Source organism: Durio zibethinus, chromosome 14, assembly GCF_047325235.1.
Source record: "Durio zibethinus cultivar Kanyao isolate XHJ-2024 chromosome 14, ASM4732523v1, whole genome shotgun sequence".
Classification (NCBI taxonomy): Eukaryota; Viridiplantae; Streptophyta; class Magnoliopsida; order Malvales; family Malvaceae; genus Durio; species Durio zibethinus.
Window position 1 is genome coordinate 19,161,339 of NC_143175.1, and position 14,143 is coordinate 19,175,481.

The 14,143-nt window shown below is 30.5% G+C and overlaps 1 protein-coding gene and 1 pseudogene across 2 annotated transcripts; both read left to right on the forward strand.

Moving 5' to 3' along the window:
• Window positions 1-6,217: 6,217 nt before the first annotated feature.
• Window positions 6,218-11,139, forward strand: LOC111295582 (protein REBELOTE-like; annotated as a pseudogene). Its single transcript, XR_016327656.1, has 10 exons — window positions 6,218-6,423; window positions 6,561-6,621; window positions 6,776-6,876; window positions 6,973-7,029; window positions 7,115-7,223; window positions 7,636-7,704; window positions 8,241-8,791; window positions 9,150-9,453; window positions 9,627-10,255; window positions 10,598-11,139. The product of XR_016327656.1 is annotated as a protein REBELOTE-like (transcript).
• Window positions 11,140-13,039: 1,900 nt separating this feature from the next.
• On the forward strand, window positions 13,040-14,143 carry LOC111294853 (uncharacterized). Its single transcript, XM_022888177.2, has one exon. It carries the CDS (start codon window positions 13,318-13,320, stop codon window positions 13,963-13,965), a length of 648 nt encoding a protein of 215 aa, XP_022743912.2. The 5' UTR covers window positions 13,040-13,317; the 3' UTR covers window positions 13,966-14,143.

Below are 14,143 nucleotides of genomic sequence, written 5' to 3' on the forward strand. Positions count from 1 at the left end.
CAAAACCATATTAAAAGCTTTTAAGAAAAAGTTAGACAAAGCCAATAGTAAATAAGTCGATGAGCTACCCAGTGTACTATAAACCCTTAAACTATTATCAAATTCCCTATTAGAGTGACACCATTCCATCTAACATTTGGGACAAGGGTTGCTCATAGAGATTGAACTCTCTAGCTTAAGAGTCGAGCTTAGTTTAGAAGAGGGAAATAAAGAAACCCTAAGAGCCAATCTGAATTTCATTGAGCAATAAAAAGATATAGCTCTGACTAGAATAGTAGTTTATCAATAGAAAGTAGTTAATTTTTATAATAAAAAGGTCCGACATAAAAATATAAAGAAGGGTAACTTGGTACTTAGAAAGATGAAAGCTTAAAGAGTTGATGATCATGGTGAAAAGCTGGCTCCAAACTAAGAATGCCTCTATGTTGTTAAAGAGGTCATCTATGATACGACCTATAAATTACAAGATATGAATGACAATACCATTTTATGGATATAGAATGCAGACAGCCTTAAAGTTTACTAGCAGTAAAAGATCTAAAGCTGAGTTCACACTTGTAATTTTAAAAAATACTTGTTGAATAAAAATCTCAACTTTTAACCACACTTGATATCAACCAAGCTAATAGAACGCCTGACTTGAGAGTTGAATAATTAAGTCCAGTTTAATATATTTTAAGCCGACTGGGTACTTGGCTAAATTTTTATCTAATATTGAAGAACATATTACTAAACCAAACTGGCACTTGAATAATTAAATTTAATTTGTTACATTGGATGCTCAAGTTAATTTAATACATCCTTAAGTCAATTTATTAAATTTAGTAGGTCAATCTTATGGTCCTATCTGAGCTAAATAGTAAATTCAGTTTATTAGATTATATCTTTGAAGTAAACAATAAAGTAAAAAGGTAAAATCAGAGTTAAAACTTGAATAAATATTTGTATTAGTCATTATTGAATTTCATTAGAGTGATTACAAAAATTGACAGAAATTTTGTTGAATGAACTGCTCCGAGGTCCCTACAAAAATTCAACCTTTCACTTAAAACAAAATATATACAAAAAGATAAAAAGAAACTAAAACAAAAGCTATTTCTTTATTCTTCTCCCACCTTAGCAACAATTGATTCCCTCTCTTCCACCATAAACCCAAGGGTAGCATCGAGCTCAACATCCATAGCAGTGTCCTCATCATCATCATCATCTTCCCTATCAAATGCTGTTAAAGACCTAGTCTTGAAGTTGTTTAGCCTAATGTTGGACAGGTCAAGGTTCAGACTAACAAATTTGAACTACTCCTTATTCTTGTAAAGCTCGAAGGCACTAAGAATGTTCTCTAAAAAAAATTCAACCTGAAGATCAGAATATCTCTTAAAAGCTATGAATTCTTAAATAATTTCCTCTTTGACATCTCATTTAACTTCCTCTCTACCTTTTCATTTTACTTCAAGCTCCAGCCTCAGTTAGGTGATCTCAACTTGAGCCTAATTGAGTTTGAGCTCTGATTGTTCCTTTTCAAACTCAATTGAGGCCTTCTAGACCTGCATCTCATCTAGTTTGATTACCAAGTCATTAGCCTTTTTCTTTACTCTTTTTCTTTTTTATATAGGGCAGAGAGATTAGACCAACTATCATGTCGTTGTTCTTGTAATTCTTTTAGGCAAATTTTTTAAGGTTTTGCTCAGTCTTCATAGGCTAGAGCTCAGTAAATGTGGTGCATACCTTCACTGGTTGATCGTAAAGGATAAGCTAAAAACTGCTCTAAAATTATAAAAAAAAAATCGAGCTTAGAATTTGGAAAATAGAGATATTCATTAAATACTATAAAAATTGAATTACAAGATAACTTAATTTTTTTAGGGACAACGACCTTCACAAACTCCATGGCCATGTCTTTCAGAAGATTCTTATTAGAGTCATACTCCAAGCCAATATAGAAACGTTCGGATGGGCTTTAAAATTTAAACCTCAAGTGCCACTATCAAAAGGAAGGATTCAATCTTTTACTTTTTAGAGGGAGGGGCCTCTCGACCCATTATTACCTTTTGCTTACCTTTGGCACTGGTAAGAGTTTAAGCTATAAAGCTCGAGAAGGAAAAAAAAGGTTAATTATTTTTATCACTCCTCTTAAGGGAGTTTTAAGTTGAACATGCTGTTTTTGGCCCTTTTTCAATCTAGATCGATGGAGGAATTTGTAAAACTCAAACTTCTTAAAAGGCTTGGTATCGTTAAATAGATTTTTAAGACGAGCTAAATCTTAGAAAAAAATTTTAAAACCAAATACCATACGAGATTACCTTAAACCTACTCTAATATTTAGTCTACCTCACTACTTCAAGAGACATCAACTTATATGCATATACGACTAGCTCTCCCCTCTTGGTGAATTTCAAAATCTTGTCTCGAGCAGTGAGGTCATTCATTGTTAGAGAAGTGGGTTCATCTTAAAAAATCTCAGGCTTATTTAATATCTCCCACACCTCGAGCTTATTAGTTTTATTTTATTTTTATTCTCATTCTAAACACAAAGGGAGCAATTTTTAATTTTTTATTGAGCTTATATAGTTTACAAAAAAAATTTTGGTTGGGCAAACTGTGATGTAAAACCAACTTTTATCATAGAGATGTTCCTTAACTAAGAAAAACTCCTTGAATAAATGAAGGGTAGGAAGAATGTCTAAGCTTTTACAAAGAATGATGAAAGCTATTATATACTAAAAATGATTTGGGGTGAGCTGAGTGATTGATAAATTATAAGAAAGAAAAATTTTAATAATAAAAAGATGTAAAAAAAAAATTAGACCACCTACTATAGAATCTTAATACACCCAGATTTGGTAACCCTTTATGGGAGATGTGACCCGATTCTTGGTGGTTGACGTTGACACATTGTACCCCTCATTTGGAAGGTCAAAGTTGACCCTTAAAAAGCAAATGTGATGAGTAGAGCACATATTAGGGCAATCTCAAGACTAGTCCTGCCTTTCAAGCTTTTCATTAAATCCTTAGGGTTTAGACATAAAAAACAAAGAGTAAAAAATGGAACCTAGGCTAAAACATTCAAATTTGAGAAAAACTTTTTCTCATCCTTACATTCTTTCTTAGTCTAGTTGATACCCATCCCTACTTTTTGTTAGTACCTTCTTCATCATCAGAGTCATCTTCGTCAAAAGACTCAAACTTTATAAGAGTAGTAAGATTTCAAGCAAGAGCAATAGTGAAGACCACTATGATATTGGAGGAAAAAAAGAGGTAGTGAGACTCCTCTAATAATGAAAAAAAATGTGGAATGTCAACTGAAATCAACTTAATAGGAAAAAGGATGGAGAAAGAAAGAACAGAAGGTTTAACTTTAAAAAGAGGAACAATAGAAGAAGAAGAAAGGTCAACCAAAAAAGCTAAATTGACTTTAGACTTTGGAATTAGGGCGTTCTCAAGCTCAAAGTCAATAACAACCATAAGTTCATCTATTACATAATAAATTTGCTCTTTTTTTATGCAAGCACTTTTTTTCTACTATGTTTTGCTCTTCTTTAATGATTAAATTTAGCTAAAAAGTAGACTTAGAGTAGTCTTTTCTCACAATGATAGAAAGGACTCTATCATTCTCATTCTTATTGTTGAGCTAACCTCTTATTGGAACCACTTTGTAACTTTTCAAGCCTCTAGAACTTTCACTAAAAGATATTATGAAGGAGAGTAAGGAAGGAAACGTATCGAAGTAAAAAGAAAAAAAGAAGGTCAGTTGAAAGAAAGTAAAATGTTTAAGGTCGGTAAAAACAGATCAATTTGAGAGTAAAAAAAAGCAAAATGAAAAATGAAGGCTTCAAAAAGCCTTTTATATGGCCAACATTGAGATGAGATGAACATTCCAGATCATGCCATATGTCTCAAATGTTTAAAAGAGATGACCCTTCACCTCTCAGCATTAGGTTTTTACCTTTCAAATACCTTTCTTCCTATTAAATACAATTTTTAGTCAACAAAAGGGTATATTGATCATTCCACCTATTCAGACCGACCATTTGGTCACAAAATCTAAGTTGGACTAGCCAAATAGGCCAATTGTCAAGTTAGCCCTTTATTAGACTTGAAAATCTAACTCCAACATTAAGAAAATGCACAAGTCTCACATCGATACACACTATGTTAGACACATAAGTCACGTAAGTAATTACTAATAAGCTTGCTTGGCCCACCTCGATTCGTTTTGACACAAGATTACTCACCTTAGCAACCTCAAAACAGACTAGTTAAATGTATAATTTGAAACCATGCTTAAGATCAAGCTTAGCACATTTGATCACATATCATATCAGCACATTCCAGAATGGCCAAGGCCGCAATAGCTTGTAATCAATCATAAACCTCTCATACTCGACCTTTACATCAGCCTTAAGAGTAATTAACCTTGGCAACGTAAAGTCGGGCCCAAAGGATAAATTTTCAAAACCTATGCTAAAAAAAAAAACTTAAGGTCAGACTAGCAAACATGTGTGCCAAAAGGACTCAATCTAGCACCCATTAGTCTGATACTCGATTGCTCGAAGGAGGACAGAATGTTAGGGGTATTTTTAAGTCCAAATAACAATTTGGTCTTTTTCTTCATTAAAAACTATTAGCAGATTGTTAGAGGCATTTTTTACTTTTGAGCTACCTGACATGTACAGTGTCATGTCAGCTCAGCTACATCATTATTCTACCCCACAAACTCTTTACTTTCTACCTATAAATAGAGATATCTAAGTATTATCTATCTTATCTCTTTTCTCTTACTCTATGTACTTTTCACTATCCTTTAAACTTTTCTAGTCAATCTTTAATTTAAGTGACAGAGTGCAAATATTGAGCACATTCCTTACTTTTTCCCTTAATCGCTCTCTTTCTTTTTTGTGATTTCGAGGTCTTGACCCTCACTTGACATTAGCACACTTATTTCTTAAAATCATAAAAACTCCCTTAAATATTTTAAAATTAAAAAAATTTCTCATTATTATCTCTTTATTTTGCTTAAAAGCTCCAAACTAATAGAGAAAGCAATATAACCTGAATCCGGCGGGTTCTAATTCGACCTGATCTTTTAGGATCGATTTTGTTTTCTAAAAAATTAGGTATCAGGTCAGGCAATATAAAAAAAAAATAAGGGTTGGGTCGAGATCGAGTTTTAGACAAACTTGACCTTACTCGACCTAATAGATATATAAAAAATTATTTATTTAATTATATATATTTTTAATTTTTTATTTATATTAAAAATAATATTTTATTATTTTAGGTTGAGTCGGATACGATTTTATACAATATCAGATCAGGTCGGGTTCGAATATAAAAATAAAAAATCATCAAATCAAGTTAGATTCGGATTATATATATAATTGGGTCAAGTTCGAGGCAAGTAAAAACCTGCCTCGACCCGACTCGTTGCCATCACTGCAAACTAACGAAACAAATAAAAAAAATTAAGAAAAATAAAAAAGCTGCCATTATGTATGTTCGAAAAACCCTCTATTTCTTTAACACTATGTTTGAATTGAGATGAAGGAAAAAAAGGCAAAAAAATAAATAAAAGCAATTGAAATAGAAAAATCTTTTTTTTATTTCGATAAATCTTTAATTTAAAAGAAAGAAAAAATGTAAAAACCCATTAACCTTTGATTTTTCTTATAATTTTTACTTTTTTAATATTTCAATTTATGAGATAAACTAAGGAAAGAAAAGTTAAAAAGATTTTATTTTTATGAAAAAATTATTATATCCATATTTTTATTATGACATTAGATTTGATTATATAATTGATACCTTTTACAAAAATAATTTTTTTATGAATATTTTATATAATATCATAATTTATAAATAATTTATAATTTTTTAAGTCTTAACAATAAAACAAGTTAAATTATTGTTAGAATAAATTAAAAGATTGAATTAAATACAAAATTAAGAGTAAATCAATAATTATATAATATATTTTACCGTATTAAACATAATTAATTTTATTCAAAAAAAATTATTTATATAAATTAAATAATATAAAAAAAATTTTTATATTATGTATTATTTTATAAAAATATTATAATTAAAAAATATTATAATAATTTTTTTACTATTTATCCAAATAATGATTATTAAAATTTATTTATTTTTAATTAATTTTAACTATACAATGTACTATTTCCAATTTTCTTTTCTTTTTTATTTCTTTCCTTTATTAATATGGAAGGTAACGTTCTGATTTAAATCGATAAAATTGTAAGTAGTTACTTATTTTTCATGATTATCTTGTTTTCTGTTCTTGCGAAATTTTTAGAAAAATGGGGAAATTAGGGAAAAAGGCGAGGAAATTTGCGAGGAAGAATCTTCAATCTGTGTTGAAACAAAACCGGAAGTTGAAATCTATTTTAAAAAAGAAGGCTTCTAAAAGTAAGGATGTTTTGAATTTTTTCATTGCATTGTCGATTAATTTTGTTTGGTTTAATTTGTGGTTGTCATATTGTTCTTGAGAGTAAAAGGTAATTAAATTTGATAGTGAGAAGTTACTGTGGTGAAAATTTTTGCAGGAGATGAGCCGGATGGAGCTGAAAACCTAGAAGAAAATCAAATACGAAAATCTAATGGAAGGTAAATTTTGAAAAAAAAAAAATTTTATTTGGTTATAACCACCAATTTCATCCGTATTCTCTCCTTTTGCTTTTTATTTTTTTGTTTGAATAGTGTTTCGATATTAATATGGCAATGTTGTGCCTTTTTTCAAGCATTTAAAATATGTTTTCAGAGACTTGGAATGTGAAAATATAGGGGACGCTATGCTTGATGCCGTATTTAGTGATGAGAGCGGTGTGGTTGAAGATGATTCAGAGAGTGATGGATATTTTATCTGAGGTTTTGAAATATAAAACGCCCTTGAAACTTTCTGTTTGCTTTCTTTTGAGGGTTGATAGGTTTTTGTCTTATTGATGTTTGAATTTAATGATCAGGACTCGGGCTGTGCATAATTGGATGAAAATGAAAGTGAGAGTAATTAAGATGGTGAGGACAGTATAAACTGTTGCTTTTATATGTGTTTCCTTCCTTTTTGCTAATATCTCATACTTATTTATATATGCTTTTGTAGATATGAATATAGACAACAATGGTGCCATTGATTTATTGGTGCAGAACAAAGAAATTCTTTCACAACTCAGTGAGAAGGAGACAAAAAATTAGAAAGGCTGCAGAAAAAGGTAATTATGTCTTACTGCTGCCAAACTGCTGATTTTGGGTATTAAATAATGGTTTTGGAGTCAATGATTGGTTCATTCTGAAGCCAACTAGGAGTTACAGATGAGTTCACGCTGATAAATATACTCTAGTGAAATGCCTCCTACGTTTTGATTAGAATTCTATAGTGGAAACGATACTAGAATTAATTGCTTTATTTAAGTGCATATTGTTGGGTATATTTGCACATTTATATCCTCATACACATATATTGGTCTTTAAATCTATCTTTCTTTCTCCTTTTCATTTGGTTGTATGTTCATTTTTATCTTATGCTGCAGCAATCTTTACCCTATTAGTTTCTTGTTACTTAAAGCGAACAAATAGTTTCTATTATATTTGTTTAATAGAGCATTTCTATTTTGTTAATTTCAGGACCTTGAATTTTCTAAGTTTCTGGAAAGCCATGAGAATGGCCTTGAAAAATTGAGGGCTGAGGAGAATGTAAGTTATTTAGTTTGTCTATTTTCTTTTTAACTAGGTAATAGAACAAATGATTAGATGGGAAAATGCATCAATCTTCATTTTTATTTCTTGTTACCATCTGCTCTTGATTGGTATTCAAGTTCTTGCTGTATATGTAAATAACTCCGCATTGTCACTCAAGTGGCTGTAAGAAAGAACATATAAGCTTTTCAACCTTGATCGATTTTTCTGCATCCAAAGTTTACAAAATTGTAAGCCTAGTAGGGTGAAAGCAACACTTATAATCATTATGTCTACTTTGCTTATCAGTGCAGATTAAAATAAAATAAAATAAAATAAAAGAAAAAAGGGAAAGAAGAATATATTGTGATTATGTGCTTTTTTTTTTTTTTTTGCTGAGATGTATATATGCTAATAAACTATGTTATTAAAGAATTATAAACTCATGATCAAAAAAGAAAGGGAAAAATAATTAGTTGAATTCTTTGATTCCTCCCTTTTGCCCATTTAATGGCAATGCATTTGTTAACTTTTTATATTATTCTTTATAACAGTATTTAGATAAGGAAAATACTAGTTATGTTGGCCCACAGTTCCAGGAAAGGCACTGTAAATTTAAGAAAGAACAAGCTGTTGACTCGCTCTACCCTAAATTCTTTGTGACAACTAGTCAGAGAGCAGCATAGTATGTGTGTACTTGCTAGATTATTATGTGGGTGTCGAGCTGTATGCCATTATGGAACTGAACCATCTGGTCCTCTTGATGTCGATTCATACTATGGACTTTAAGATAGCAAAATTTTTTTCCAAGATTTTCATCTTCATGCTTAAGGAGGCTGATAATATTTTTTGAGGGATGTTAGGGATATCATGTTCTGGTTGCAAAAAGGAGACCATTTTGGAGTTGAATAATACTTCAAAACGGAAAGCTATGAAGCCACTGATCAAGTCTTATTTGAGAAGTACATTATGTTTCTTGAATCAAGTTATTGATTCTGAGATACCTGCCTTCTCCCTGGTTCGACTCAAAGCCTCTATAATATTTTTTGCTGCTTTTCGTCCTTTGCTACACAGACTGATCAAGAAATCATAATCTCTGAGATATGTTACTTCCAAGATACATGTTATGGGCAGTTTTATAGTACTAGTAATTGTAGGATGTCATAAAGGACTGTTAATATTGTCTTATATTACTGCTTGTACTATTCAGTTGGTATATAAGGTTATGTATTTCCATGTTTATTAACCCAAAATGTTAATTAGTAATATATGTGGGAATTAGGAGAATGCAAGACATGAGGAATCTTAAAATGTGGCTGTATCCATATCTTTATTGTTAATGGCTATGTTTTACTTTTGTTTCTTTTTTTCATTTTTATGTTTTCATCTCAAACCTTCATGCCATAGAAATAACTCTTAATTTTTTTGTCCCGGTCAGCCGCAACTCTTTAAATTGATTACAGATTGCAGTTCATTTGTGGGTAACAGGTGAAGGGACTGTTGCATCACATTCTTTCCTAGCCATAAAAGATGTGGATTCTGTGTTTTTGGCTTAGATTGCTTTGACACGTGCTTGATTAAAACATACAAGGCCTTTGTTGGTCATTGCAAATTTGTAGATCAAGTTTCATCCAAACGAATGCAATTTCTTCGCAACTCCTTTATTGATCTATGCTCTCAAGATGTGCAAAACTCATCTAGAAAGGCAATGGTTTGCGTTGAGCCATTTTTAAGATACTGCAGACAGGTCTATGAACAAAGAAGTAGGTATGTGATGCGCATGTCTTTGGTGTCTCATTTAACTCTATCAGACTGAATTGGGCGTTACTTCATTGCTTCTTAAATTAGATGCCTATGATTATATGTAGGTCATTATGACTTTGATGTTATTAGGCTAGGCCAAATTTTGAAGGTGCTTGTTTGTTATTGTTTGTAAGCAGGAAGCAGTCAAAAGGATATGCTGTTGGCATTATACAAACTGCATTGATATCTGGCTTTCATTTATAGCAGTAAACATACAAGATTATGATCTTCAGCCATTGTTATACATGATCATTCAGATTATCAGTGGAGTAGCTATCTTGTTTCCTGGACTGAGATATTTGCCTCTAAGACTTAGATGCATTCAATGGTTGAACAACCTTTCTCGTGCAAGTGGGATTTTCATTCCTGTTGCATCATTTGCTTTGGATAATTTGGAATATAAACTGGCAATGACAATGAGAAACCTGGAAAAGATTTCAACTTCTCTTCAAGTGTGAAGGTTAGATAGTGGTCATCATTATTACTATGAATTGAAATGTCTCTTGAGCACAAGATCTATGTATTTCTGCTATAACTAATGTGGATGTTTACGGTGAAGTTGTCAAAACGTTGGTTAAAATCTCGAAACTTTCAGGAAAAGTGTGTTTCTTCTGTCATTGAATTACTCATAATGCACTTTGCTCAGTGGAGCTATCACATAACTTTTCCTGAGCTGGCTACTATTCCCCTCATCCGCCTAAGGAAGTTTCATGAGATGACAACAATTGAGAGTTTTCGGCTTGTGGTGAAGCGATTTATTGACCAGGTACAAATTTTATGAAATTTGTAGTTGTATATTTTTGAACCAGATGTACTTCATCAGTGTTGGGCTAGATATGGATATAAGAAAGAAATCATAGATACCCCTCCTACCAGAAAATAAAATAAAAATTCAGCCTTTTAAATCATGCTATGATGATTTTGGCAAGTCACTATGGTGTACTTAACAATAAAGATTCATAGGAAGCAAGATGTTTCATTATGTAGTGCGCTGGTGAAGGAATATTCCTAAAAAAAAATAGACTTGCACAACCAACCTTGAAAAGAAAAATGAAAGGGAAAAAAGGAAAAACAATCCCATAATGTTTATTCTTTTATGGTGTTGTAGGTGGAGCATAACATTGAATTTGTACGGAGGAAGAGAGATGGGGTGGCATTTTCACCTAAAGATCATCAATCTGTTTAATCGTATCTGCAAATTTGCATTCTTCATTTAAATTATACCTAAATTTTCTAGAACTATAATGAAGTGAATTTTCCGAACTTCATAAATGTTTGTCATGCAGTTTGAAAGGTCCAGTGCTAATGCTTCACTCACACAATATTACAATAGTGTAATGGAGAAGGCAGCTGCCATTATTTCTCTCTAATCTTACATTGCTGTGGGTTCGGGGGTGGGGAAGGAGGAATGCTTCTATGGTTCTGGCGAATTCCAAGTTATTATTTATTAACATTGTAATACCATGAAAGAGTGTTTAATAATTCTGAAACTTATTGTATCTTGCTACATTTAGAGCCAACCGATTGTTAGTACTGCAGTTCCTTGTAGGGACGTCAATGGGTTAATGGGTAGTGTATGGAACGGATAGAACATTCACTATTTTTTAATTTTTATATTCATATTCAATAAATATTTCAAATTTATTTTCATTTTCTTTAGTATTCATGGGTTTGAAGAATCTCCGTACTCGTTTTTAAAAAAAATATATATAAAAATATATATTTTTAGTTTTTTATTTTTATTTATATATTTATGTAACTTTTTATAAATATATATTAATATATATTTTAAATAAAAATATATTAGTTCTAATTAATCTAAAGTAATAATTTATATTATTTAATTAAATATTTATTTACTAAATATATATAAATATGAAGGATCAACTTACATTATGTAACTTTTTTTTAGTTTTATATATTTTTTTAATATTTGATTTTAATAGATTTAAAGAATGAAAGAAAAATAAAAATAGAAAAAATGGTTTAATCTTATTTTTTGTATTTATTGAAATTAATGGTTAAAAAATATATAAAATTTAAAAAATTTTATATTATATAAATTGATTCTTTATATATAAATATATATATAAGATATAGATATAAGTACGAGGTGAATGTTATATTATTTATATTTATTTTTGTATCAAATAAAAGATAAAAAATTATATCTATTTTCATTTTTACAGTATAATATTCGTCGTATTTTCATTTGAATAAAAAATTAAATTTTATAGTGAATAACAGTAAAATTGATTTTTCAAGTTCCTTGCTACAAAAGAAGTCAAAAAAAAAAAAAAAAAGACAATCTGCCCGCTAACGACGAAGAAATTTCAGAAGAAAACAAAAGAAATTTGTTGATTGACCATAGAAGAGTAGGAAAACTTAAAAAAGAAAAGAAACTAAAGGTTGATAATCTGTTATTGCCTCTTCTTACTAACATGTAAGAGTAAGAAAACCTATGAGTTTTAATTCCATCTTATTTTATAGATCAATTATTGAATGTACTCCTAGGCTTTTAAGATTTCTCTTGGTAAAAGTAGAAATGCAAAGGGAAATTTTGTTTAGAGCAGCAAAATTTTAGGTTTGAATTTTAAATATAAAGTTAACCAAGTTTTGCATGTGATATTAATCAAGAGAAGCTAATCTTGGATTACCTAATTCAACTGGAGATTCACAACATGAGCTTTTTGTCTTCTAGACCAATTCAGATATTGCAGTCAAATGTTTAAATTGGATATATCAAAATGTGGAGTTTTTTTTCTAGTTCAATTCTCGGAGAGTCTTTTTTTTTTTTTTTTTGGTTTTTTTCCTTGTCAACTTTGGGCTTTAGTAAAGGTTTTTCTTTCTTTTTTTTTCGTTTTTTTTTTTCAAATTCAAGTTCATTTTTTTTGGAGCATTTTTGAAATAAAATTTTAAATGCATCATATTGACATAAAAAAATATTTTTTAAAAGTCATTCGAAAATGATTAAATTTAGATAAAAATTTTTTTGTCAGTAATCTAGACAAATTTTTAAAAAAATATCTTTGTCAATATTATTAAAAAAATTCTTATACATTAAGCCGAATGCCCATGGGCTAAAATTATACAACAAACTATAATTTTTGCAAGAAAAGATGAAAAGTATTCTAACAATATAATGATTTGATTTTTGATTCATTTATGTAATAGGTGCACATACATATTTACTTTTTTAATTAAAGAAAATTCTATTATTATTATTATTCTATGCATTATTATGAAATAAATAACTTTAAAACTCTAGACATCAAGTATAATCAATTCTTAATATTGGGTCTGTATTTATTCCCTTAAAGAAAAGAAAGAGTTGTTGGTCAAATTATTTTCTCAATAGATAATATAATATCAAATATGGAAAACAAAGATCACTGTTATTTAGCTTTCTAGATAAACTCGGTTTTATGTATGTTTTCTTCTTTCCTACTTCCCTAGTCCATGCTTTCCCTTTTCATTGTCTACTTTTCTAGTAAGTCTTCTACTACTTTGTTTATTTGCTTTTCTCTCTCCCTCTAGAAGAACTCCTTTTCAAAGCTACCATCCAATATTTTCAAGTACCTCTCCCTCTAGAAGCCCTCCTCTCAAAGCAATGTCCCGTGTTTTTAACCACCTCTCCCTCTAGAAGCGCTCCATACCAAACCAAACAGGTATATAAAGCAAAATATGCTTATCAAACTTTACAAAACCAACCATTCAATTTTCTCCCTTTTTTTTCTTTTTCGTATTTCTTTCTCATCTCAATTCTCTTGAAAATCCATTTCCTTACTCCAGAATCAGAACACCCCAGAATCAAAGAGAAAATAAAAAATGGATAAAAACACTTACACCGCCAACCAAGAAGAACTCGAAGAAACTCTCTCTTTTTGTGACCTTCCACTTGAAAACCAAGACCTTGATCAATCCCTTTCTTTTCACCACTCACCAAACTCTCCTTCTCATGAATTTTTCCAGTTTCCCTTCATTCAAGACACTCCCTTAAACAGCAAAAACGACATCGTTTTCTGTGGTCAACTCATTAAACAACAAGAATTTGATGATGATGATCTAAGAAGGTATCTTTTCCCTTTATCTTCAACCAGGCAATTAAACAACAACAAAAAAGATTTGGGGGCTCTTTATTTAGTGAATTCAAAGCCAAATTCATCTTTATTAACCAAAAATTTTAGGTCTCAAAGTTGTTCTTCTTTAAGAAAATACAAGGTTTTAATAGGGTTAGCAAAAATACCGCCAAAGATGGACCTAAGTGACATGAAGAAAAGACAAAGTAGAAGAAATCCATCACCCATGTTTCCTCCTGTGCCCATCGGTGATCTGCAGGTGGTGGAAGCAGGTAACGGTTGCGGTGCTGGTGGCAAGAGGGGTCATCATTGGAATCTGTTGAGGCCTTTGAGGTGTAGAGTTCATCTGGCAAGTGCATTGGCCAAGGCTTCCTTGGGATGTATTCCACATGTGTGAAGCTGTGGTTTCTCGCATGTGTGAATTGATTTTTTTGGTGCTTTTAAAATTTTAAAGTCAAAGTCTAAAATTGTTGCTATTCTTTTTGTTAGTTTTGTTTGTAATCATATCTGAATTTATGTTTATTTATTGTGTAAATTATTCTTTTTCATTTATTTTACTATTCATTTAGACCAAA